Source organism: Alligator sinensis, unplaced genomic scaffold, assembly GCF_000455745.1.
Source record: "Alligator sinensis unplaced genomic scaffold, ASM45574v1 scaffold237_1, whole genome shotgun sequence".
NCBI lineage: Eukaryota > Metazoa > Chordata > Crocodylia > Alligatoridae > Alligator > Alligator sinensis.
In genome coordinates, this window is record NW_005841849.1 from 1,080,140 (window position 1) to 1,105,672 (window position 25,533).

Sequence of the window (25,533 nt, forward strand, 5' to 3'; positions counted from 1 at the left end):
TGTTAGGCATAGGGAGGTTGTGGGGGGGGGGTTAGCAGGTTGTCACTGAGAGGTGCAAGAATTGGAAGTTGTTTTGCCACTTGTAGGCATGGAAGAGTGAGGAGAGTCACCGCTGGACAGGGGTCAGGACAAATGGTTTGAAGGCCAGGTGCTCAGGTGTTTCCCAGAGGGGCTCTGAGATATACACAATTAGGAGGATGGGCAGAGGGGGTGTGAAAGGGGGAAAGTGGTGGAGAGCATTTGAGAAGGAAAGGGGCTCTGATTGCTGGGGAAAAAAAAGCCTAAAAGCTTGGCAGCAGCTCTCTGAGAAGGTATTGAGAAGGGCTGGTAACTGCAAAAGTCAGAGTCTGGCACTTCAACAGAGGATAATTACTGTTGTGAACAGTTTAATAATCCATGCTATCTATCCACCCCACGCTGGGGAGAGGTGGTGTTGCGGAAGGATTTCTTGCTAACTGCATATCCAACACTAGTGTAGCAAAGACATGCAAAGGCATTTACTGGAAATGTGCAGCCCTCTAGGGATATCTTCTGTGTACACCTATTCAGATAAGTCTTTCAGAAAGAGCTGATGCATGTAAAAAGGTTAATGAATTGTAAATTCAATAACTTTTTTTGTGCCAACTGTTAACCAGATATGTTAATAATTAGTCCTTAAATGAGATTTTTCTATCTGTCAGTCTGAAAACGTTGCACAAAGTTTGGAAAGTAGTATTATCCCCATTTTGCAGATGGAGGAAGTGAGTCACCAAACAGTATACTGTGATTTATTCAGAATCACTGAGCAAGAAAGTGGCAGAGTCAGTAATAGACCCCAGACATCCTGGATGTCAATGTGATGCCCTTTTTACTGTATCACATTGCTTCACTCTCAAGGGTTAATTCTGTTGACAAATCTGAACTTCTTTTAAAAGTAAGCATTTTGGGTTATGGGTGTGAAAAAACATTCAAAAATAGAAAAAAAAATGTAAATCCCTTATCTGCCTGTTATTTAATCCAAACTGTCTGTTTTTTTCCTTAAGACTTTCCAAAATAAATTCAGCTTTGGACTGAGATGAAAGCATAAAAAATGTCCGCCGCAAGAAAATGTAATTGGTGCTATGAAGAAATGAGAACAACGTTCACAATGGAAAGCCCTCCGTGACCATGCGAGGTCACTACTGTGATAAGGAAAAGCCTACATTTTCATCCTATATGAATCTGTTCCACTATTTAGTACTAACAGGCCACATCTACATGAGACGCTGATTGTGCAGTAGCCCAGTACTACTGCGCAGTAACATCACATGGCAACAACCGTGACTTGACAGTAGCATTAGGCTACTGTGCAGTACCATCATGAAAAATATGTTCGTCGGCACTACTGCGCAGTAACTCAGTTTACTGCATAGTCATCTAGTACTTGTATAAACAACTGTGCAGTGTCTTGTGTAGACGCGGTCACTGACTCTTCTTTTTTATACTAGGAAGATTTTTTTTTCTATTTCTCAATTCAATCTCTAAAAAATGTTACCCTTTCTTTTTCCCCAAGTTTAACATCATTTACTTGTATTTCATATAAGGTTATATGAAATACAAGACTGTGAACATTTTCAAGATTTCAGAAAGTTTTGCAGTCTACAGCAAAAAAAAACTAAGAACTTCCAAGGTTTTTCATGAAAAATGAGAGAGAGAACAACCAACCCCTTTAAGACCCTGGTGGTAGGGCACTTGCTTGGGATGCAGAATATAATGCCCTGCCTGCTGAGGTAAGAGCCTATTTCTTGTGCGCGCGCACGTGCAGACACTCTCTCTCTCTCTCTCTCCCTCTCTCTCTCTCTCTCTCTCTCTCTCTCACCTTAGCAGGCAGGGCATCATATGACAACACTGGATTCCTCCATGCCCAAGCAAGTGCTCTACCACCAGGGTTTTAAAGGGGCAGGTTGTTTTCTCATTTTTCATGAAAAACCTTGAAAGTTCTTAGTTTTGAGCGTGTGTATGTATATATGTATATGTGTGTGTGTATATATATATGTTGACAAGAACTTTGCACCCTGGATCTGGAAAACCTTTTGCAATGATAGTTTCTTCAAAACATACATTCATTCCTATGATGACAAATCAGCATTTTCTAATGAAAATCCATTTTGATGTTTAAAAAAAATCCTTGTCAGAGAATCTGGCAACTGGCATCATCTGTACTTTATAACGAATTGTTAATCCTACAAGCTCACAAGCAAGTTTTAGGGGGTACTGGGTGCTTTCTGCTCCCACTGTTGTCCAGAGGCAGCACCCAACTTCTTGAAGACTGCGAACCAAAGTTTAACAATAAAAAACGTAGTTCCTCCTTAGGGATTCTGAGGTGCTCCAAAGTACACAGACACCAGGAATCATTCATATGCGTCTCTTCCCTTTTTTAAATGGTCTTTCAAGGTCTTGATTACAATACTCAGCATGCCTGTGTATTAAGGAGAGGCAGTGTGGGCATGTGTGTATTCTGCAAAGGAAGTGGGGGGTAGAACAGTAGCAAAATGTTCTAAGCTTTAGCATACTGCTCTTGTAAGAGATTTTAAATTTTAGCTGGTCTAGTCCATGTATTAAAATGTGATATTTTACTGGAGTTTCTGAAGTGTTTATTGCAATGGTATAGTTATGACTGGTAGAGGGATTTTTATTCTATGTCTGTACTTTTAAGTGCTAATTTTTTTTCAGAAGTTACCTCATCAGTTTAAGCTGTCTCATGCATATTCCAAGCTCAAAGGCAAATTTGATTAGAAAGCTTGGAAAAGATTAATTGGCATTCCTTGGTTTGCTGAAGAACGGGGGGAAGTGTGTTATTTGTACTTGTATCAAGTAGCTTATATTAATCCAGCAAATCTTCATGAAAATATCCCAGTGACCTTCTAAAAGCTGAGGCCAATGGTAGATGGTTTAATCCAAGCTAATTGAATTGCAGGAGAAATATGGAGTCAGTTATAATGCTGTACCTAGCAAAACACTAGTTAAAGTTTGTCAGTCTGGTTACGTTATGTTGTCTGAGCAGTGTTTTCTATGATGAATCGTTCAAGTATAATTTTTCATATTTTTGTGGAGTATTTTTGATACTACATCAGCTTATATAAGGTTTTTTTTCCAAAGGAATTTAGGCATCGGGGGTGTTTTTTCCACCTTGCTAATCACCATCTGTGTACAATTTTCACTCTTGCGGTTTGGCTTCCTAGTGTGAGACACGTGGAACTTCCCAATCCCTAATTTTAGGGGGTTTTTGGCCCGCAAGGGACAGAGACCTGGGAGAGGAGACCAAGACTGGGACTGGTGCGAGCTGGAAAAGGACACAGGTGCTGGGACTCAGGAATGATAGGAAGGGACACTAGCAGCCAGTAGTTTGGGAGGAAACTGCGATTGGTGGAGGAGCTGAACAGAGACTTGGGGAAGAGAGGGGACACTATGTGAGACATGGAGTCTGGAGAGAGAGTCAGGAGTGGGAGACAACAAGGGTGCGAAACCGAGGCTAGAAGCCAGAGGAAGGGGCAGAGACAAATTTGGACAAGGAGGTCAGGACTCAGAAGAGAAGTCTCAGGAATAGAAATTAGGAGTAGGTAGGTCTGGAGAATAGGACAAGGAGCCAGGAGAGAAAGGAGACAGGACAAGGACAGGAACAAGTTTGAAAAGATAAAGCCAAAGGAATTGAGTGTAGAGGGGATGTGTAGAAGAGTCCATATCCACTAGAGCTCCCACAACCCCAGAGTCTGGAATGAAATCCAAGATCCTGGCATCTCACCATTCCTCTGTTTTCAGCAAATATTTTTAAAACCCACGGCAATAGTTATGTCTCCTTCTAGTGCTGATCCACATGGAGATGACAACCTACAATTGCTAACACACAGGCTAAGTGACAGAAGTCTTTATAATTCCAACTCTGCTTATGACTAATGTGGGTGTCCATCATGTGATATTGCATGGAATTTCTGGGTTTCTTTCTGTTTCAGTTTTTTAAAAACATAGGATAGCCCAGTTGGGACACAGAACTTACTTGCTTCTAACTCTGTCAATCTGTGAAATATAGGACTTTAAACGTAATAGCGTCTTAATGTCCAGAAAAGCTATTCTCAGAGATATATTTTCAATTTATGAATTAAAATTTTCCCTTCCCAGAAAATACTCTGTAATTAGCCTTGCTAGGTGCCAAGGCTGTACAGAAGGAAGGATAGAAAAATAAATTTATTTTGAAACTGTCTAAAACAGTAGTAAATTGTAAAGCATGTGATGCATACAGACTTCAGGATTGTGTGCTGGAAAAAAGTTTGATCAACATATGTTTGAGATAATCTGCCTTAGCTATTCATGAGTCATGTGGCCAACCCAAATTCATTCCAGAAAAGCTTTTTACACCCTACTACTCTAAAACATGTATTCTTTTATTGTGCGTGTGTGCATGCACATGCATACTTAAGTGAGCTGATGGTAGTCTACCTTTCAGAGGAAGGTGACTATTAGTTACAGCAGGGCCTTTGACAGTTTTCTTGGCTGAAGTCCAACAAACATAATTCATGACTTCAGATGATCTTTGCTCTCTAAAGTGGAGGCTTCATATCCAGTGTGCAGAAAGAAAAGACTCTCTGCATATTGGTGACCTTGTGGTGAGCTATGACCATGGGAAATTCCACATCTAGTTTCTTTTCCCTTTTCTTTGTACTTGTCCAGTCTCAATGCTTTTGGAGAGGGAGTCACTACTCAAAATGTAAAGAAAGCAGCACACATTATCTGGCTGCTGCTAGACACTGAGTAATGCATCTTGAGATGCACCATATGGGGCTAGGTCATTGCTTCAAGTGGGGCTGCTCCCCTGTTGCACACAGATGTGCCACTGCTTTTCTTTACCTAGACCTGCAGCTCTAGCTGCCAAGTGCCAGCAAGCTTTTTTTGCAGAGATTAGATGCAAGATGTTCAGCACTTCTCTGGATTATGTACAAATTGTGTACATCTATCTGCATAGGAGCATGCTTATTTAATGGGCAGGAGAGTGATTTTTACAGAAGAGGGGCTACAGAGAGGGTCTGAGTTTTAGCTAAAATGTGGGTCCCATTTTTTGTCAATTCTGCCAATTTACAGTAGATATGATCCTACCTCAGTAGAATCACACTGCCTTCTTTCTGCAGACACGTGATCTGTAACCTGCACTGACCTGTCAAGCTGTACAAGCTGCATCATGTGAAATAAACCTGGCTCATAGCAGTGGCTCATTGTTCTTGACTCCAGAGCTTGCATCAGAATTTGCACGTTTTGTAGCTGCCTAACTGGCAATGTCAGGATGTCAGAGGCTGACAGCAGTGATTATGCCAGGAGAGGAAGACAGATGGGTTTAACACTTCAGCAGACTGCTGCTGTCTGATTTTATGTGCTCGGTTTAATGCAAAAAGGGCTATCAATTCCAGCCAGGATAATTCCTGTATGTAAATAATTAGCTATGTTTTGTAGTCAAGATTCTCTGTTAGCATTGTCCTCCTGGGCAAGGGTATCAAAAGAGATCTTTCATGGGGTTTGGTAACCACAAGATGTGTCATACCTCATCCTTGTACAAATGGCAGGTGTTTGTCACTTAGGGCTTGATCCTCTATGGCACAGGTATGGAGTATTACTCTGTATTCATTTACACAAAAGATGATGATGAGCAGGGTGGGAAGCAAAGAAGATCCTGATCCTGTGTGAAGGGGAGCAGGTTTGCTCCACAGCTTCCTCTTTTTTTCTATCTAGCAATGAAACGGGTGCAAAGCAGGAGTGTGGGTAGCTATGCTCCTCATTTGCATGCTGACGACCACACTTAAGTCTCTTTTCTCAGACAGGCCCACAGCTCACTTCCTTTTTTTCCATACAGAGCACAAATCTTGAGAGTAAGGGAGTGGGCTCAGAGGGTGCAGGGATTTCCACTCTAAACTTACAACTATTCTTCAACATTGCTTTTGCCCAAGCCTGGCTACTGTTCACTGTTGCTGTGGATTCCACCAGCCATCAACTCCCTGCAGGGCACTGAGCAAAGATTTATAGGACCAAGACCTTTATGCAGCCTGGGTAAGTGAGGAATTTAGGGAAAAGTGGACAACTTTATACCACCAGTCAACTCTTGAAAGCTATATGACCTGTAAACAAAGCTGAAGAACTTAAAAATTGTCTTGCCAACTTCCCCTCCCCCACCCTCTTGTCATTCATCCCTTGCTTCCAAACTCCTTTATGCCTCATAAAACCTTTATCCCAAAGCATTAGCTACTGTAATATATATATATATATATATATATAAAAAGATTAAACTAGTACAGCTGAGTAAGGTGAGATGACATGAATTGGTAGATAAAATTGTCCCTGCCCTCCTTCCAAAACAGTATCCTTGCTGCCTGATAATTCTGGTAGCTCCTCCTTACCTTTGGATCCATTGTTCTTCTGATGCTGTCATATCAGGCTTTACTGATAGTGGGGATGCCTCATGAGAGAACCCATCCACATTCACAAGCTCACTTCTGGAGTCTCCATTTTTGAGTGAACCTGTGGCACAAGAGACAGCTGACAAGTTAGTAAATCAGCCCTTTTCTTAATGATTTTTGTTATTTCTACAATAAGCAATAATGTGTTTAAATGGAAGGGGATGGGAGAAACAGTGGTTTGCAGTCATTAGGCTGCACTTTGACTCCTGAGAGGTAAATTTTCAAACAAGAAGTTGTAAAGCTCACGTGTCTACTCTTAGGGCAAGTCTTTACACATTCATTTTCTTCAACTGCATGTACAATCAAATGAAAATATGTGTGTAGGCTTGCATCATCCTTTGTGTGTGTGTGTACAATAGGCTTCTACCCAAAAAAAATTATCTCCAGGAGCCAGTGACTTTCAACACCACTATTTACAGAGAAGAGCTGGGTGGAGTTAGTGTCCTGATACCTGTTTTCCCATGCCAGGACTTCAGCAGCTGTCTGTTTCCTGCCACAGAGAAGTCCACTTTATTGCAAGAAAAATGAAAGTAAGTTTTGGGAAGGAACTTTACCTTTAATTCTTTTCCCCTTTCTTTCAAGCAAACCAGAAAGTCATTCTTAGGGAACCAAAGCTGCGGTAGAAACTCTGTTAGGTCCCAGGCTCATCACAAAATACTTTAACAGGGAAGGGCAGAGAAGGACTCATCCCACTTTCAAAATTAAGTCTGTTGTTATTTGAAGCCTGAAGATGAACACCATTGTTGTTTTCTTTTACGAAGTAATTTTGCTTCTACTTTATATCAATGGCAATATGTCTCCGACACCAGTGAGTGCAGACCTGGCCTCTCTATATGAAGTGCATTTCCAATACACCCTCTTAGACAATGCTACTGATTCACCATTAGAGGGTTGTCTGAACTGCAAGTTTTTGTACATCTGTGATATATAGTTTACGGAGAGTGGAAGGTGATGGGGAAGGAGCAGGGCAGGAGAAATTTCACAAAACTGCTTCTCTGTCTCCTAACGCTTTCCTCTAACTTAACCATTTTCTCCCTTGCTAAAGGAGATTGCTTGCAAAAATAACTCTGATTCTAGATAACAAGGTGCCTGATATGTCTTAGACTTTTCAGATACACCCAAAAGGCAGGCTGGCACAAATGCCAAAATGTAAGCCTCTGCCTCTGTTAGGTTTAGTTTCCTTTAGATTCACTTTTCTCACCTCCCCACCCCCTGCTCTCACTTCTTAATTTCTCCCCACCATATATTCCATCCTACTTATTTACTGGATTCTAGGAGGGGAGGGGGTTAATTCCTTTCTCCTCTCCCATTTTTTCAGTGTCTCCTAGGTAGAAGGTGAACACATTAATGTCTGATATTGAGTCAGACTTTTGGACTCCGATTCAAAGGGGGTAACAAATTAATATAAAAGAGCTCACCCATCCCTTGTGTCCATGTGCTTGAGCAAATGCTGTGAGAAGAGGTTCCTGTTATATGAGGCTGAGGCTTGTATAAAAGCTTATGCTGTCCAGTTTCTGAGAAAGCGTGAGTGAATGATATTTGTGTTTCTGAGGGGAAAAATCAGGAGAGCTGTTTATGCCATCCAGCCTACTGAAAAAGCTACAGTTCAAAGCTGGATTTGTTTCTTTGCGCGCAGCTCCCAGTCAGCACATGACCCAGCAGAGAGATGTATTTCTCCTAGTAAGTCCTGTTATGTTGATTGGAAGAGAGAAATATTGCTCTGAACAGATCCTGCTGGATGGCTGCAGATGTGCAGGAGGAATGTCTGTTCCAAGAGGGTCCTGCTTTAGCAATGGAATGACTGGAAAGGCATACAAAGAAGCATTGCTCCGAGCAGGGCAGGTTGCACTGGTGCCGTTGTAAGCATGTCAGAGAGAAGCATTGCTCTTATGTGATTCCCCTGCAGTGACACTGGCTAAACAGGAGAGATGCTGCCTCATGCCATGGTCCAAGTGCAGAAAAGGTGTAGGCTTGTAGGAGAGAGGCCTCTCTCTAAGCTGACTATGCTGCAGAGATGTTGTGGCTACACAGGAGAGAATGCCTTCCTTATACAGTGATCCTGGTGCAGTGATGCCATGGGCATGCAGAGAAGAATGTCTTCTGTGCCAGTCCTGCTGCAGTGACGCTGTCGGTAAGCAGGAGAGGCAGAGGGAACTGCTCTGAGCCAGTCCTGCTGCTGCACTGCTGGGGTGGAGTAGAGGTCTGCCTTGGCATGCAGAATGCTCAATTAGTCCACAGACCTCATTGACAACAGTAGAAGCATATTAAGCAGATGCTCCCTGCTCTTGTGCTGCCTGCTTGGACACTCAGAGAAGGGAAGGATCTTCTTTTGCATACATCTTACTGGACAGAATCAGCTCCTTTGCTCAGGGGATAACATGGCTCCCTTGGCTGGCAGAGCAGAAGACCCTTTTTCTTGGAAGAATCCCCCAGGCCTCTTTTGGGGGAAGTGTTTGATCCTCATGCCATCAAGGGAAACCCAGGCTGTTTGCTAGGGATGGGCAATGTGCCTCTCTGTTGGGTGATACAATAGTCATCTTCAGTGATTTTTTTCACACTGACACTTAGAATATTGCTGCCCTTTTGTGACCCAAGCAACTTGCCCGCTTCTGGACCCTGCAGGTTTTGTTCTGTTTAGAGGAGAGTGATGCTTGGGTTGGGGATCTCTGCAATCCTGTTACATTCCAAAGAACAGACAAAGTCCTACTTCCCTGGGCACAGAAGGAATCGAGGAGGCAATGGTTTCTTTGCTCACAGCTCCAACTTTCTCTCATTGAACATTTGACTGAAAAGCTCTCTCTCAGCTTCTTACTAGGACCAGCATCAGTATTGGTACTTCCTTGCAGCATTCTTTCTCAGCTTCTCTGATCGCTGTCCTGCTTCCCTCTTGGACATCACCAGGTACACTCAGTTCCACTCTAATCAATTCCTGAGCCTCCGTGGGTTTGTCTGCACCACGTCAGTGGTGTGTCTTATGGAGGGAGCATGTTTCACCCACCCAAAACAGTCAATGCTCTCCCTAGATGTAAATTCACTGTGAGGCAGCTCTGGACTTGTCCCCAGTGTCTACTTTTGAACCCACAAGAACCCAAGGGTTTGAAAGCAAGAACTGGAAACAGGCCCAGAGTCATTTCAGGGGTGAACTTCCAGTTTGGAGTAAGTCAATGGGTGTTGGCTGGGCATGCTCAGTCCCATTCTCCACAAGACCAGCTACTGACACTGCATAGACAAGCCTTGTGTTTGCTCTGAAAGTACCTAGGGAAACACCTTGGGCCATATGATTCAGCTTTTACTCAAGTCTGCCACATATCTGTGTGTTTTGGACACTGCTTGCATTATCTCAGCTTCCTGACTGTATGCAGGAGATTTAATGGCAGTTTAGATGAAGGGTCGGAGTAGCACCCTGTCATTTCAAAGAGGTTTGATCCCACCCATAACTGTGCAGTCTGTTTGCTGGAGGTGGTGTTCCTGGGCACGTTGCCTTCCCACTTTTTCTGTTTATTTTCTGAGGGTGCTGCACAGACCTTCTTTGTAGAAATCCCATTTTTCTGTCTGTCTTCATATGTTGCTGGGGGTTGGCTCCCTTCTTGTCTGCCACTTGGTTTTCCCTGCTTAAAGTGATTTTCCCTGAGAAAGGGGTAGAGCCTAGCTCCTGAGCCTCTCCTGGTTCTCTACAGCAAAACGTGTTTTGCAGGTCCAATGTGAATACTAGTCTGTCTGGCATTGAAACACCAGCTGTGGCAGAAGGGCAGGGGCTGAGGCTTAGAGCTGTGTGAAGTGAGAGATGGGAATCTCCACTTCTGTAAGTGTGGATCCACCCGAGCTCCCTTCCCATCACTACTAAACACAGTCAAAAAAAAAAAAAAAAAAAAAGAGTGAGAATTTTGGGTCTGGTACTCACCTGAAACATTCACAGCATTCACTGCCTCTCTTGTATTCCTCCTTTTCTCTCTGCTTGGTAGCCTCATGGACCGATAGTACCTGGAATTTCTTTGAATTGCAACATAGTATTTCGGCTGCTCCATCTGAGTTGCATGGTTAGGACTCTCTGACTTCTCATCGCCTTTGGAAACCAAGCCGGATGGCGACATTGTATGCTGAGAAGTGCCCTTCCTGAGTCCACTGGTTACTTTCCTGCTGTGCCCTTTCCTCTCTTCCATTTCTTCTGTCTCCCTGGCAACAGATGTTGATTGTTTAGTTAACAGAACAGCACAGGACCAGAAACTCCGGAAACTTCATCAGACCTCTCTGCTGTAGAAGGGAGGGGAATAAGTTATGGTTAATCCAGAAACTGAAGAGCATCCATCATCTGTGAGAATGAAGTTTTCCCCATTCTGGATTTTGTTGAGAAACTATTGTCAGTATACAAGACTATCCCATGTCTTCCAGCCCTTAATGAAGTGACATGGTGTCATGATATAAGAACTTTGCCATGATACAGGAATGGCCAATCTGCAGGATGTGTGCCACAAGTGGCATCAGTGGCTGCCGTGTGTGGCATATGGTGGATCAGGGAGAGCAAAGCAGCAGAAAGGTCAGGAAACAGCAGAGCAGCAGATTGGGCAGGGAGCACAGAGATGGGAGCAGAAAGTAGACCAGCAGATTGGGTAGGGGAAGAAGATCAGAGTGACATTCAGAGAGGGTAAGGGGCTAATTTGTGGCATGCCTGCCAAAAAGGTTGGCCTCTACTGCCATGATACAAGAGACCCTACATTGATCCAGTGAATTGGCACCACTTGCTTTAATATGAAAGAACCGAGATTTTTCATATCAGGATGGTTTGCAGCCTGCTTGGTTGCAAATTAAGAATGAGCCACTCGGCCACTACTTTTACTTCAAAGGACTGTTGTTATGATCAGCTGGTGCGCCATCAGGGCTCCACTCAGCTGATCTGAGAAGCAGCACCCTTTGATATAAAAGCCACAACAAAAAACTGGTGCACCTCTTCAGCCCTGTATGATTGTTTTCTGTGGCTATATATTCACGCCCCCCTGCCTTAGTTCACAAACCCTCATATTTACAAGAGGTTCAGGAACCTACGCCTACAAAGAATCCATAGAATCGTAGAATCATAGAAGTAGGGTCGGAAGGGACCTTGTAGATCTTCAAGTCCGACCCCCTGCCTGGGCAGGAGGAAAACTGGGCTCAAATGACCCCAGCCAGGTAGGCATCGAGCCGCTTCTTAAAGACCCCCAGGGTAGGAGCCATCACCACTTCCCTTGGAAGTTGGTTCCAGATCCTGGCCGCCCTAACTGTGAAGTAGTTTCCCCAGGATTGAGGTAAGACTGATGGGCATATAGTTGACCGGGCCCTCCCTCCTCCCTTTTTTAAAGATGGGGACCACATTGGTCATCTTCCAATCATCTGGAACCTGGCCCAAGCACCACGGGTGCTCGTAAAGCCGTGCCAAGGGCCCAGCAATAACCCCTGCTAGCTCCCTCAACACCCTGGAGTGGAGAGCATCTGGACCTGCTGACTTGAACACGTCCAGCTCCTCCAGAAGCACTCTAACCCGGTCCTCCTCAACCTTAGGTCTGGAGGCGTTCCCCTTGAGTCCATCTTGAACAACGGTGGGGGAGTCCCGGTCCCTGCACAAGAAAACGGAGGTGAAGACTTCGTTAAAGAGGTCTGCCTTGTCCTCTGGCGCGACCACCAGATTGCCCAGCGCATCTTGCAGGGGCCCCACATTTCACGGTGCCTTCTTCATCCTCCCTATATATTTGAAAAAGGACTTTTTATTATCTTTGATCATGGACGCTAGTCCTAGCTCTATGTCCACCTTAGCTTTCCTAACAGCCCCCCTACAGGCCCGAGCAGTGGAGGTATACTCTTCTTTGGAAGAAGATTCCAGGTTCTTCTGTATTGCAATTGACAATGACTTGGCCAGCACAATGGCTGAAAGGGACCTCAGGGTTTTGGTTGATTGCCGGATGAATGTGGGTCACCAGTGCAATGCTATAGTCAACAGAACTAATAGCATACTGGGATGCATTAGCCAATGTGTCGTGAGCAGGGCTAAGGAACTGATTCTCCCTTTCTACTCAGCACTGGTGAGACCCCAGCTGGAGTACTATGTCCAGTTCTGGGCACCACACTTCAAAAAAGTCATGAAGAATATTGAAAGGGTTCAGAGAAGGGCCACAAGAATGATTGAGGGCCTGGAGGACAAATCATATGAGGAAAGACTAAAGGGTCTGTGACTGTTCAGCCTGGGGCAGAGAAGACTGAGGAGGGACTTGGTGGCTGTCTATAAGTATGTAAGGAGTGAATATCAGGAGGTGGCAGAAAAATTGTTCACTAGGGAGCCCCAGGGGAGGACAAAGAGCAATGGCCATAAGCTGTTAGAGGATGGCTTCAGGTTGAATGTAAGGAAGAACTTCTTTATGGTAAGGGACCCTTCTGGATAAGCTGGCTGATGGCAACATCCTAAGGGACAGCCAGCATGGGTTTGTCGTGGGTAGGTCTTGCCTGACCAATCTCATCTCCTTCTATGACCAGGTGAAATATCACCTGGACAAGGGAGAAGAGATTGACATCATATATCTGGACTTTAAAAAAGCCTTTGATCTGGTGTCCCATGATCTCCTTATGGAAAAATTGGCCAACTGTGGCCTCAGCTACACCACAGTCTGATGGCTGGGGAATTGGCTCCGAGGTCGGACCCAGAGAGTAGTAGTTGATGGAAGTGAATCATTATGGTGCTCTGTGACCAGTGGCATTCCCCAAGGCTCTGTCTTTGGACGGGTTCTCTTTAACATCTTTATCAACAATGTGGACACTGGTGTCAGAAGCTCACTGGCCAAGTTCGCCAGTGACACTAAACTTTGGGGCATAGCGTCCACACCCGAGGATAGGCTAGTTATCCAGGCTGACTTGGATAAGCTTAGTAAGTGAGTGGATATAAACCTGATGACATTCAATACTGAAAAATGCAAGGTACTCCACCTCAGGGAAAAAAAACCTGAAGCACACTTATAGACTCAGCAGTGCTATGCTCGCTAGCACCACAGCTGAAAGAGACTTGGGGGTCATGATTGACCACAAGATGAACATAAGCCACCAATGTGAAGTCACAGCTGGTAAAGCAAACAAAACTCTGGCTTGCATCCATAGATGCATCTCAAGTAAATCTCAGGATGTCATCTTCCTGCTGTACTTGGCCTTGGTGAGGCCGCAGCTGGAGTACTGCATTTAATTCTGGGCTCCACAATTCAAGAAGGATGTGGAGAAGCTTGAGAGCATCCAGAGAAGAGCCACACACATGATCAGAGGGCAAGAGAATAGGTCTTGTGATGAGAGGCCGAGAGCCATGGGACTCTTCAGCCTGGAAAAGTGCAGGCTCAGGAGTGACCTGGTGGCTGCCTATAAGTACGTAGGGGGTGTGCATCAGGATCTGGGGGAACGTCTGTTTACCAGAACGCCCCAAGGGATAACAAGGACCAACAGTCATAAACTCCTCCATGACTGTTTTAGGCTGGACATAAGGAAAAACTTCTTTACTGTCCAATCTCCCAAGGCCTGGAATAGACCCCCTCCAGAAGTGGTGCAGGCACCTATTGTGGACTCGTTCAAGAAATGTTTGGATGCTTATCTTGCTGGGATCCTTTGACCCTAAGCTGACTTCCTGCCCCTGTGGCAGGGGTCTAGATTTGATGATCTTCAAGGTCCCTTCCAGCCGTAATGTCTATGAAATCTATGAAGGGTGACCAGAATCTGGAATAGACTTCCCAAGGGGTGGTGCAGTCCCCAGCCTTGGAAGTCTTCAACAGGAGACTGGAAAGACACCTTGCTGGGATTGTTTGATCTCAGCAGTATTCCTGCCCAGAGGGGTTGGACTCGATGATCTTTTGTGGTCCCTTCCAGCCCTTAAAGTCTATGATTCTATGACACCTTTCTCAGGGGCTTGTGAGGCCTGACACTTCCCTATTGTTAGTTTATATCAGATATTCCTGTGATGCAGGCCCACAAAGTCCATAACCTACATGGCATTTCTTGGATCAGTGAAAGCCAACCTTTTTGATAGGTATGCCATCCCAGTCCCATTCCTCTGCCTGCCATCCTGCTCTGCTTTCCGCTTCCTGCTCAGTGCTCCCTGCCCAATTCTTTCTCTGCTTTGTATTCCCTGCCCTGTGCTCCCTGCCCAATGTGTTGCTCTGCTTTTTGCTTCCTGCCCTATCTGCTGCTGCACTGCCCATCCCCTCCCTGTTGTGCCATGTGCCATGTGCAAAGGCTGCCCATGCCACTTGTGACACAGATGCCACAGGTTGGCTACCTCTGCATTATGCTATGGGACTGACTGGTGTAATGAGTATGACAGGACTCTAAAGCCTAACAGACCAACCCCTCCAGCAGCAAAATGCCTCTTCTCTAGGAAGCTGTCCAGGATAAATGCTAAAGATGACTTGGCATGTCAAGTAGTTCCACATCCTCAGTTGTTTTGGGAGTGTGTTAGATCAGAGCAATGGGGCTGTGAGCCCTGCTCTTGCCAAAAGGTGGGCTCCGACTCTTGAATGTATAACTAACTCCTCAATGTTGTCCCTGTCTCTTTAAATCCTCTTTACACCTGACAGAGACTTTCTATGCACATGCCGGTTCCTATGGTCCAGTGAAGCTTGCAGGAGTATTAGAAAAAGCTGCTTGCAAACTGCTGCTAAGGAAAAGAGGCAGAAAGGTACAATTGTGTGTTCACTCAGAAGGAGGCAGAAGGACTGGTGATCCGCAAAGGTGGGGCTAAGTCCTCTACTACAGTGCTGTCCATAATTAATATCTGACTTCTGAGGCTGTTCTGGACAGCAGTTTGTTAGTGTTGGGAGACGAGAGAGTTCACATTTTCCCCCATAACCTGAGCCGCAGAGTTTGGCTCAGGATGTGAAGAAGCATTCAGCTCGCTGCACAGAGAGGGGCAAGTCCTAAAATCTGGAACCTGAGCTAAATATTCCAAGAGTCCAGGGCTATTTGGATTTGGTGGTTGGTTTGGACTTGTTTCTAGTGCTACTGTTTACATTGGAAATGCATTAAAGACAAATATACCAGTCATGTTAATTTGGGGTATGTAAGAAACTGGGTAGCACAGAGACTCACTGAGCATCTGTCTGTGTGGCTCAGAGGACCAGAATAGGAAAGGAAGAAGAGCTGCAGTCAAGGAAGTGTTGCCAAGAAGAGGAACATGCTATTGGTGCCTCCTTAAATTTTCCTGTGTTTCCTCCTTTTGTCCCTCCCCAAGCACAGAGGCATTCATGTTGAATCATTAAATCCAGTTGAACTTGGTCTATTGATCTGAACAGGAACAAGATCTAGCCTAGGACACTCTCCCAACTCCCATTTTCTATGCACTGCTCATTCAGCCCCCTACAGATACCCTTTTGCTATGACGTCCCTAGATAATCAGTAAGACAGTGATTATCAACCGGTGTGCTGTGGCACCCGAAGGTACCTTGAGATCCTTTCTAGAGTGCCACAGGGTAAAACATAGTGTTAGCACTGTTTGACATGCAAGCACGATTCACATGATAAACCCACAGATTTCAAATAGGACTCCATAGTGTTAAAACCATCCTGAGCTGCTGGGTTTTTTCTGAGTTCTTTGCAGCAGAATAATTGCTCTATTATTTTTCTGTAGTCAAAAAAAACAAGTGAAAACTAAGAACTGGCATTTTACAAGGGGTGCCTCTAGTTTATTGAGGGGTGCCTTGAGTCTATGAAGGGTGTCTCAGGTCTAAACATTTTGAGAACCACTGCAGTAAGGACATCCTCTCAAACACCATCCTTCTGTGTTTCAAGCATCTATTCTTGTGCTTGTTTGTGATCTCACTGGGGGTAGTGTCTGGCTCTCTCTTGCATCTTGTACAGAGCTGGAACCATTGTCGAATCAACCAATAACTACTGCACTGTTTCTTCATAAGCAGTGGGATGAGTTCTTCACAAGACCCACAGTGGGATAATTTCCCCAGCATTCAAGAGAGACATATGCTGAACAGAGGTACTTTTGTGTGTGACTTCTCATTCCTCTCTGTTACCTGGTGAATGTGAAAGCACACAGATGTCTCCATTGTGCTTACAGAAAGATGTTTTATAAAGAATGAGCTACTGCATGATTAAGTGAATCTTACTGACATAGATTGTTCGAAGATGCAGCTATAGGCTTAAACTTGAATGTTGCTTCGGAAAAAAATAAAATGAGTGATGTTACTTTTGTAAGAGGTTTTTTTTTTCACCTAAGGAATGAATGATGTCCAGATTGAAAGATTAAGTCACTGACAGGCTAACAGCTCTTAACAAAAAAGTTCCCTGCACAGAAATGAATATCACACAGAGATTATTTTTACATGTAATTAACCATTTGGGTAGCTGTAACTAGGTTTTTTAAAGCAGTTTCCAAGATGGATTCAAAAAGAAAGCCAATACTAAACATGTACTTTTGATTCCTAAGAAGGTGTTCAGAGAAGTCATTTGCTGGAATGTAAAGAACCATATGCTCATTTTGCAATTGTATTTTCCTCCTTTTATAAAGAAGAGGTGAGGTTAGAGAATGTGTTCAAATATAGCCATAGATTGCTATGGTAGCAATAAGGCTGTTCAAAGACAGAGAATGAGTCAAGCAAGTTTTGTGGACCTGGACATAACCTCCTTGAATGTCTCTAGTGAATACAGGAAGAAGTTGTCTTAGACTACTGGAATTCATTGTTGAAAAAGCAGTATTGAGGTTCTGTTCTTAAAAAACACCAGGAATGACCCATAGTACTATCACCTACGTGCTGCTCTGAACTTGACTGCCCCGCACATTTCAGTCTAGCTGCCTTGTCACTCAAGTACAGTACTTGAGTTTACTTTATTGTAAGATATGCTAGCTCAGAGGACCAGCGCTGGAAGAGTAGGAATCTGATTTTAAAAAAAGAAAAGAAACCTAGAGAAAATAAAGGAGATGGAGGTGAAAATGCCAAATGCTGTATGTAAAGCTGTACTAAAGATATGCCTTGTGACTCATGCAGAGGATTGTGTGAGAGGAATTCGCTTGATGCTTGGGTAGAAGCATTACTGTGTAATGAAGATGCGATTGAACAGGAGTTGGCTGAACTTGGGAGTTTAGGCAAAGCTTTAAAAGTTGGCAGCAACTCTAAAAATTGATAAGATTCCTGGAACTAAACAGATCCAGTCACATGGACATGTGGGAAAGAGAAAGCTCCAGTGGCTTCTGAAGGAGTAGAGGTGGTGACACTGAAGAACTTTGTCCTATGTAATTAGTTGCTGGTACCTAACACGCAGCACTAACAGGCTCTAAGGGGACGTGATTAGACCAATCCTGGAAACTGAAAGGCCACTGGTTTTATTGCAACCTTAATTTCTTTTATCAGCTACATCCAGCCAAATATGTTGAGGCTATTGACAAGCAATGATAGTGATTCCAGCATCAGTTGATGAATACGGGAATGGTAGATGCACTGGTTATTATTTGTGCAGATATTCCACTGGATATTTTTGTGTGGACTTTGGTTCTGACCTGAAACCTAAGGTACCACAAGTATATTAGTACTGGCTGAGTATTTACTCATTTGCTCAGAAGTTTGGGTTACCCTGGCCGTATGTACATGAGACACAGACCGTGCAGTTGTTACTGCATATACAAGTACTAAATAACTGCGCAGTAACCAGCATTACTGTGCAGTAGCATCCCTGAACGGCTTTTTGGTGACACTGAATGTGCAGCAGCTTGTTACTACTGTGCAGTAGCGTCACATCACACTTCATGCCACATGACACTGCTGCACAGTAGTAACGAGCTGCTGTGCAGTCAGCGTCTCATGTAGACACAGCCCCTGTGAAAGACCGGACAGCCCAGGTCATGGCAGCCACATTATGTGGGAATTTTATGTTCTGTCACTGATAGCTGCAACAGTAGTGGGAACACAAGGCAGACAAGGTGCTGGGAGTTGTCATTTTTGTAACTGCTGTGTTGTATTCAGACTTGTTGAGAATGAAGTAACCAAGTAGCCTCAGCCTCATCAGGGAATCCTAATTCCTTCCTTCCCATCATGTCTTGTAAATAATGGAGCATGTTTCAGTGACTGCAAATGGGAAGGGCTTTGAATGTATCTGTTTTCTGAAACACCATTGCTTGCAGGGACACTTTGGTCTCAATCGCATGGTGGAGTCTTTCCATGACACAAAAGGAAGGGTTACACCTGAGTAATCCCCAAGACCACTTCCTGCAACACCTGGTTTCTTGGCAGTTCTCTCATTTCACTCCAAGCTGAGGATCCACGGTGTTTATCTTAGGAGATCTCATGAGATGAGAGTTCTGGGCAGCGTGGCGGTCAGCACTCTGCCTTTTTCATGGTCTTTGCTCTATCTCAGTGCAGGAAGTAATATGCCCTAACATCTTGTTTTCTGAGAACCGAAGTAAGCCAAGGCAGGCCTGTGGGTAGGAAGTAGCTGCTGCCTTCCGGTGGTGTGGGAGCAGCAGTAACATGACTGTTTGCTTGCTGAAGAGTTTGTTGCTTTATTAACCTTTTTATTCAGTATGATATTTAGATAAAATATCTGGTCTCTCTGAAAAGGGCAGTTGTGCATAACATAGTGACTATATTTTTTGATTTCACCAAAACTGTATAGTTGTTACTGCCAGAGTTGGAAGGAGAATGAAGATTGATTGATTGATTGACGGTAGTTCATTGCTTTATTAGAGACAGGTTGGTACCTCCAGCAATGCTCTGCAGAGATTTGCTGATACAGAAAATAGCAGATATGCCTATAGCCTTGTGATTAAGAGATGCTATTTGAAGAGATGCTGTCGCAGGGGAGAGAAAACCCTTGTCAGATTGTCTGATGCATCCTAACAGTTATAGACAAGGCTACAGCATTCACACGCCTCAGTAGAGCTGGGCAAATTATTTTTATAGTCTGTTTCACATGGGACTTTATGCGGGACTCTGTTTTGATAATATTTTGTTTTAGGGGGGAAAAACACGTTTTGGAATAAAAAGTCTTGTTTTTTTTTCTTTTTGAATTGGAATGTTATATTTTATGTTACCTTATGAATTATACATTTAAGTTAAAATTTAAACAAAATATATAATTTGATCATGTTGATTGACCCAAACCCAAACCCAACTTTTGTTTGAAAATGTTAAGTGGAAGTTTTGACTTTTTGTGTCAATTTAGAAGAAAAAACAAGCGTTGAAAAGGGCCAGTTTTCCATTGAATAGAATTCTAAGTTTCGGCTGGCTCCATTTCTAAGTATAGAACATACCAGAATCTCAGATTTTTGGCTGAGACTCATCATTTGTCATTATTGAGGTCCACGGAACTGCCTAAAAATCTTTTTTGGAAAGAGGCATTCCACCCAAGCATATTTCAGGGATATTAAAACAATCTTCCGTATTTTACATGTTTTGTTTGCAAATCCTTCCTTTCTCAGTTATTTAGGTTTCATTCTCTACCAGTGTCATTCTATTCTTCTTTTGTGGAGTCCTCTAGAAAAGTATCACATCCTCCAATATTCTCATTACTAAGTTAATAACAATGTGTGTTACAGAAACAAAATCAGCCTGTCTTCTCTCCACTCACCTCCCCATACTTTCAAACTTCTAAAATTAATCCTAAAGGAGGCAAATGGCACAAAATTTCGGTCGTTTGCAGGGATGTATTTGGTAGCTGTGTTGGTCTGAGACAAAAAGAAACACAAAACTCTAGAACTCCTGGTTCAGAGATGATACCTTTTATTAGACCAACTAAGAAATAGCAACAAAAAAAAAATTATCTATCCTTTTGCAGGTCACCTTTTAAAACAAATAGTAGAGGCTCAATTACAGGGCACGTACAACAATAATTTCCACTCTGCTGTTTTAAAGCATAGTGGGTTTATTTCCATTGATTTCACTGAAATCTTTTTATTAACCTAGAACTTTTGTAGTTATATTTCATGCGATCTGAATATGAACAACACTAAATCTAGAAAAATAAAATCTAAGGCTTATATCCTGCAAAACTTTACAGTTAAAATGTTATGCATGTGGTTATCTTATTGTTTTTAGAAGCAAACAACAGAATGAATCTGTTCATGTGCATTAAGTTAAAGGAGTCTGTGGCAGACTATAGAAGCCTCATACAGTTAGAGATCTGGGAAGTGGTTAATACAATCTGGGAGAAGACAGTTCAGTGAGTCAGCTTAGGTCACTATGGTGCTTACAGAGTGCTCAAAGTCACTTTCCATTGCATTATAACTTTTGTGCTTTTGGGGAGGGAGGGGGTGCTGTTGCATCCGTGCACTGGCTGAGGCTAGGAGGCAGGGGGCACTGTCACCTGCACTGGAAGCTGGCCAGTGCACCCCCACACTCACTACACACATTGTTTGGGCTGGCTGATTGCTGGCTGCCCCATTTCTCCTCTGCCCCCTGCCTGGAGAGTACAGTCTCCCACCAGGGGATTCCCCATGTGATAGGCTCTCTCAGGGTTGCGGGGGACCAACTGTGCAGAGCCACCAGTCAGGCTACCCCTGCTGGGGTCTTGGAGGGGTGCCAGCCTGGGCCAGTGAGGTGGGGGCTCAGATTACTCCCCCAACCTGAGCTCCCAGTGCAGTGACCATGGCCACTGTCAAGTGCTAGGAACTGGGGCAGGGGGTTGACTCCAAGCCCCCATGCCATGCAGGCCAGGCCCAGCTCCCTGCTGGGGTCTTCCAGGGTGGGTCAGCCTGAGCCTATGTGGCAGGAGGGCTCAGAGTCAGCCCAGCTCCAGCTCCTGGCACAGCAGCTGCTGTCAAGCACTGGGAGCTGGCAGGGGTACTCTGAGCCCCCATGCCATGTGGGCTTGGCCTGGCTACCCCTGCTGGGGTCTTCAGGGGGTGCCAGTCTGAACTCATGAGGCAGGGCCCCCCCGATCCCAGTGCTTGACAGTGGCTGTTGCTGCCTTGCTGGGAGCTGGAGCAGGGGGAGTACTTCCAGCCCTCCCACCTCGTGGGCCCAGGCCAGCAACCCCCAAAGAGCCCAGCACGGGTAGCCAAGTTGGGCCCACATGGGGCAGACATTCAACCCTCTGCCCCAACTTCCACCATGGCAGCCAAGGCTGTTGTCAAAACGGTTATGGGGCAGGGGATCCAAGCCCTGGCCAGGCCCCCTGTTCCCAAAGATGCTCTGCCCTAGAGTCCCTTCAGGTAATCACTGATCTAACAGCAGTTAATTTTTTGTGTGATTGGCCATTTTAAAAGCGCTCTGTAGCTGTGAAAATTTGTTGACACAGCTGTAGAGCACTTTTAGCAGCCTTATTGCACGAAAAACGTGACTTCTGTAAGCACCCTTTGACACATCAGAGGGAGGCTTAGCTTTCAGACAGCCTTATCCATGAGAGTGGAAGGAAGAAAACATTTATTCATTGAAGACCTGAAGGAAAGGACTAAAGGCTGCACAGCCTCAGAATTCGTGGATGAATCAGAACTTTATGGATTAACCCTCTTTACCAATTGTTTGTTTTTCTTTTGAGGGAGAGTAATTAGATCAAGCTATCTTGTTTTATTGCTTTTAACTTCCTTTGCCAGTGGGCTGGAAAAAGCCTCAAGGGTTTAGGGTTTAGCACAGTGCTGCTAGAGATACTCAAGCTAATTCTAAATGAGCCATATTTAGAATAGGAAGCAGTATTGCCACTGCTCCACAGGGTAGATCAGCCAGGACAAAGTGCTATACTGACAAAGCTACCTTGCTTCAAGTACCTGAACTAGCTCCAGTGGCCATTAGAGATGGCAAAGACGTGTTAAGTCATCACATCTAGCCTTCTCTCAAGAAAATGCAAATTAAAAATCAGGTTTAAAGAGTTATTGTAAAAATCCCTAAAGAGGATTAGAAGTGACGAGTTCACACAGCTGTTGAGTAATTTTTTAGCAAATGTAGGAATAATAAGGAAGCTCCAGAAGGCTACAAAGAAAGTTAATGTTGTACTAATATTGGAAAAAACAAACAAACAAACAAACAAAAAACCCTGGGCTGGTTTGGCTGACATTGATCCCTGGCAAAAACACAGAAAGGGACTTGGTCACTAGAGAGCTAAAGGATGGTAGCATAATTAATGTTAGTCAGTATACTTTTATGGAAAACAGGTCTTGTCAGGTGAATTTTACTTCATTTCTAAATTAGATTATTAAATTTTTTGTTGATAATTGTGTTTACCTAATATAAGTAGACATTTATAAGGTGATTTACTTAGTCCCACATGACACTGATAAAATAGATTGATCCAACATCAATATAGGACCTAATATAGTGATTAAAAATTCTTTAGCTGATGTAAAAAAAGTAAACGTAAATGGAGACTCATCCAGTAGGGATGTTTCTAATGGAGACTTGGACAGATCAGTTCTTGGCACAGTGCTATTCCACATCTTTGCCAATGACAAAAAAGGAAGTATAAGATCATTGGCTGGTAAAACGTTTAGGTGGAACAAAAATTGGCAGACTGGTAAATAACAGGGAGGAGTCACTCATGGAATAAAGTGATATTGAAAGGCCTTGGGTATTAGGGCTATGCGAAGCTTCAGTAGCCAATTTGATTCAGAGGAGATTCAGCCCAATTCAGCAGCTGAATCTCTGAATCTGAATCAAATCGGGAGACCCATTAAAAGGTCCAAATTGATTTGGAAGCATCTGAATCGATTCGGAAAAGATTCGGAGATTCGGAAGGCAGGCTTGCAGGAAACAGAAACTGAGAAGAGGGAGGGGGAAGAGTGGGGGAAGACTGCTCTGATATTGACATCTGTAGCTAGCCAGTGACTGTGATCTTTCCCTGAGTTCCCTTCCAATCTCAGTGCTCTGGGGGAGGGACATAGAAACAACATATAATGCTATGTGTGAAGTGATCTGTTTCTGCACCTTTTGTGAGCTGTACCTGTCTTGCAGCAGCAGAATCTGAAAGGTTCTGGCTTGGTAGCACTAGCTAATCTCTTGCTAACAAGTTGTGGCCAATCCTTTCCTACTTACCCTTGCCTACCATCCCTATTGTTATCCCTTTCAACTTATTCTTACTGTCAAATCCTCTTATTTGTTCTTGTTAGTCTGTCTTTTTTTTCCCCTGCACAAAAAATCTGTGTTTTCTCTGACAGTGTGTCATCACTGTGCAGGAAAGCACAACATATACACATGCACGCACATTTTACAGCACACCAAACATGAAGCATGCTGGAAAAGCAGGTGCCAGGTCTTCTGGGAGGGGAGGAAGAGGGGGCAGAGGGAGAGCTGCAAGTCCCCCATCCCCCAAACACTGACACACCCTCATTCCTGCCAGCGATGAGTCTTCTGTTGCTAGTGGGAACAAGGAGGTGAGAGCAATGTCTGCACCTGCACCACCAACACCAGTAATAACCACCAGCACCAGCATGGCAGTCTCCACCCCAATTTCAGTTCCCAGCATGAGCCTTCCAGTACCAGAGGAGGAGCTGGATCTGGAAGCAGAGGAGCTGAGTGCCATAGCTAAGGAAATTCTAGGGGAGGAGAGGGAATCTGAGTTTGTGCTCCACACCCTTCAAAGTTCCCCTAGAGGCAGGTCTCTTCTGGAAGGCACTTCAGAGGAGGTTGTTAGGGCAGGTGGCTCAGCTCCTTTTGCCTGGTGAGGAGGGGGTAAGGCAAGATCCCCACCCTCAACCAAGAAATGGGTGAGTAGTATAGTGTGGGATCATTTTGAGGTGGTAGATGATCCCAGGTATGCTACCTGCCAGCACTGCCGAAAGCAGATCAGCTGGGGCAAGGAGGTGAAACACTTCACCATGGCAATGCTGCTGCATCTCAGGAGGCAGAACCCCCTTGCTCTTGTTCCTCCTCAGCCTGGCACCAGTGGGAGCATGCCCAAAAAGAAGTCCCCCTCTCGCTCCAAAGCCCCCATCCCCAAGAAGCAGACACAGACCACCCTGGACCAGTGGGGGAAAGGAGGAGACAAAGGGAGGTGTATTCCCCAGGCAAAAGAGGTCACCCAGAGCACTGGGTGCTTGCTCTGGATGGCCAGCCCTTCTCCTGTGTTGAGCGTCCAGGTTTCAGGTGACTCATGGCGCTCGTGGCCTCATCATACCAAGTGCCTGCACACACTACCTTTAGCAGGATGGTGGTGCCCTCCCTGTAGGAGGCATGCAGGGAGTACTTGAGGGAGAGGCTGCAGAAGGCAGGGCAGCAGGTAGCTTTGCACTTCACCTCGGACATCTGGAGCAGCGGGGGGGGTGGGGGGGTGTTAGTGATCACGCCTAACTCTCCCTCACAGGGCACTGGTGTGATCAGGCAGAGCATCGGTGGGCTCTCCTTCAAGCGGAGCTGATGGATGAGTCCCACACAGCTAGGGAGATCATGGTGGCCATGAACCACATAGTGCAGGAGTGGCTCATTGAGTAGGGCATGCTCACCCACGGGTTCATGGTCACCAACAATGGGGCCAATATGGTGAAGGTGGTGTGTGATGCCAACTTTGTTGGTATCTGCTGTGTGGCACATAAGTTCCACCTCATAGTCAGAGGTGCCTTGGAGGGGGACAGGGCTTCCAGTGATGGTGCCATCACTACCACTACCAGCCAGTTCATTTAAAAATGCAGGCAGGTGGCAGGCTACTTCCACCGCAGCATCAAGGGGGACAAAATGCTACAGAACAAACAGGCAGAGCTGCACATCCCACAGAACAAAATCATGCAGGATGCGGAGACTTGGTGGAACTCCACATACCTGATGCTCGAAAGGCTGGTTGAGCAACAGAAGGCCATCCATGAGATGGCCTTGCTCAGGGAGATTAGAATCAGCGTCCCCCTTAATAAAATGGAATAGTATACCATCTCCCACATCTTGGTGGTCCTCAAGCTGTTCCTCTAGGCCACTGAGAGCCTCAGTGCTGACGATGCCCTCCTTAGCCAGGTGATCCCCATAGTGAAGGAGCTTGAAAATCAAATGGAGAAGTTCCAGGGGATCAATGTTCCTGACTGGGGAAAGTCACTTTCACGAGAGATGCAGGCACTGGTGAAGCGGCTGAAGGAGGGCATCAAAAAACATCTGGATCCATTGCAGGCCAGTATGGTCCACATGCTGGTGGGCATGTGCGACCTGAAGGGTGAAGGGGTAAACCTCTTGAT

At 44.7% G+C, this 25,533-nt stretch overlaps 2 protein-coding genes across 3 annotated transcripts in view; one reads left to right on the top strand and one right to left on the bottom strand.

Annotated features, from left to right (window-relative positions):
* NGEF (neuronal guanine nucleotide exchange factor) overlaps window positions 1–25,533 on the bottom strand; it is an 84,541-nt gene that overhangs the window by 43,526 nt on the left and 15,482 nt on the right. Inside the window, exons 3-5 of the mRNA XM_006015984.3 lie at window positions 10,357–10,628; window positions 6,396–6,516; window positions 4,013–4,032 (exon numbers count right to left, since the gene is read on the bottom strand). Coding sequence (XP_006016046.2) covers window positions 4,013–4,032; window positions 6,396–6,516; window positions 10,357–10,628 — 413 coding nt within the window. The remainder of the gene's footprint in view (window positions 1–4,012; window positions 4,033–6,395; window positions 6,517–10,356; window positions 10,629–25,533) is intronic.
* NEU2 (neuraminidase 2) overlaps window positions 6,907–25,533 on the top strand; it is a 49,875-nt gene continuing 31,248 nt past the window's right edge. For both annotated transcript variants that reach the window (XM_006015985.3, XM_006015986.3), the window contains exon 1: window positions 6,907–6,985. The gene's annotated coding sequence lies outside the window, so the exon portion shown is untranslated. The remainder of the gene's footprint in view (window positions 6,986–25,533) is intronic.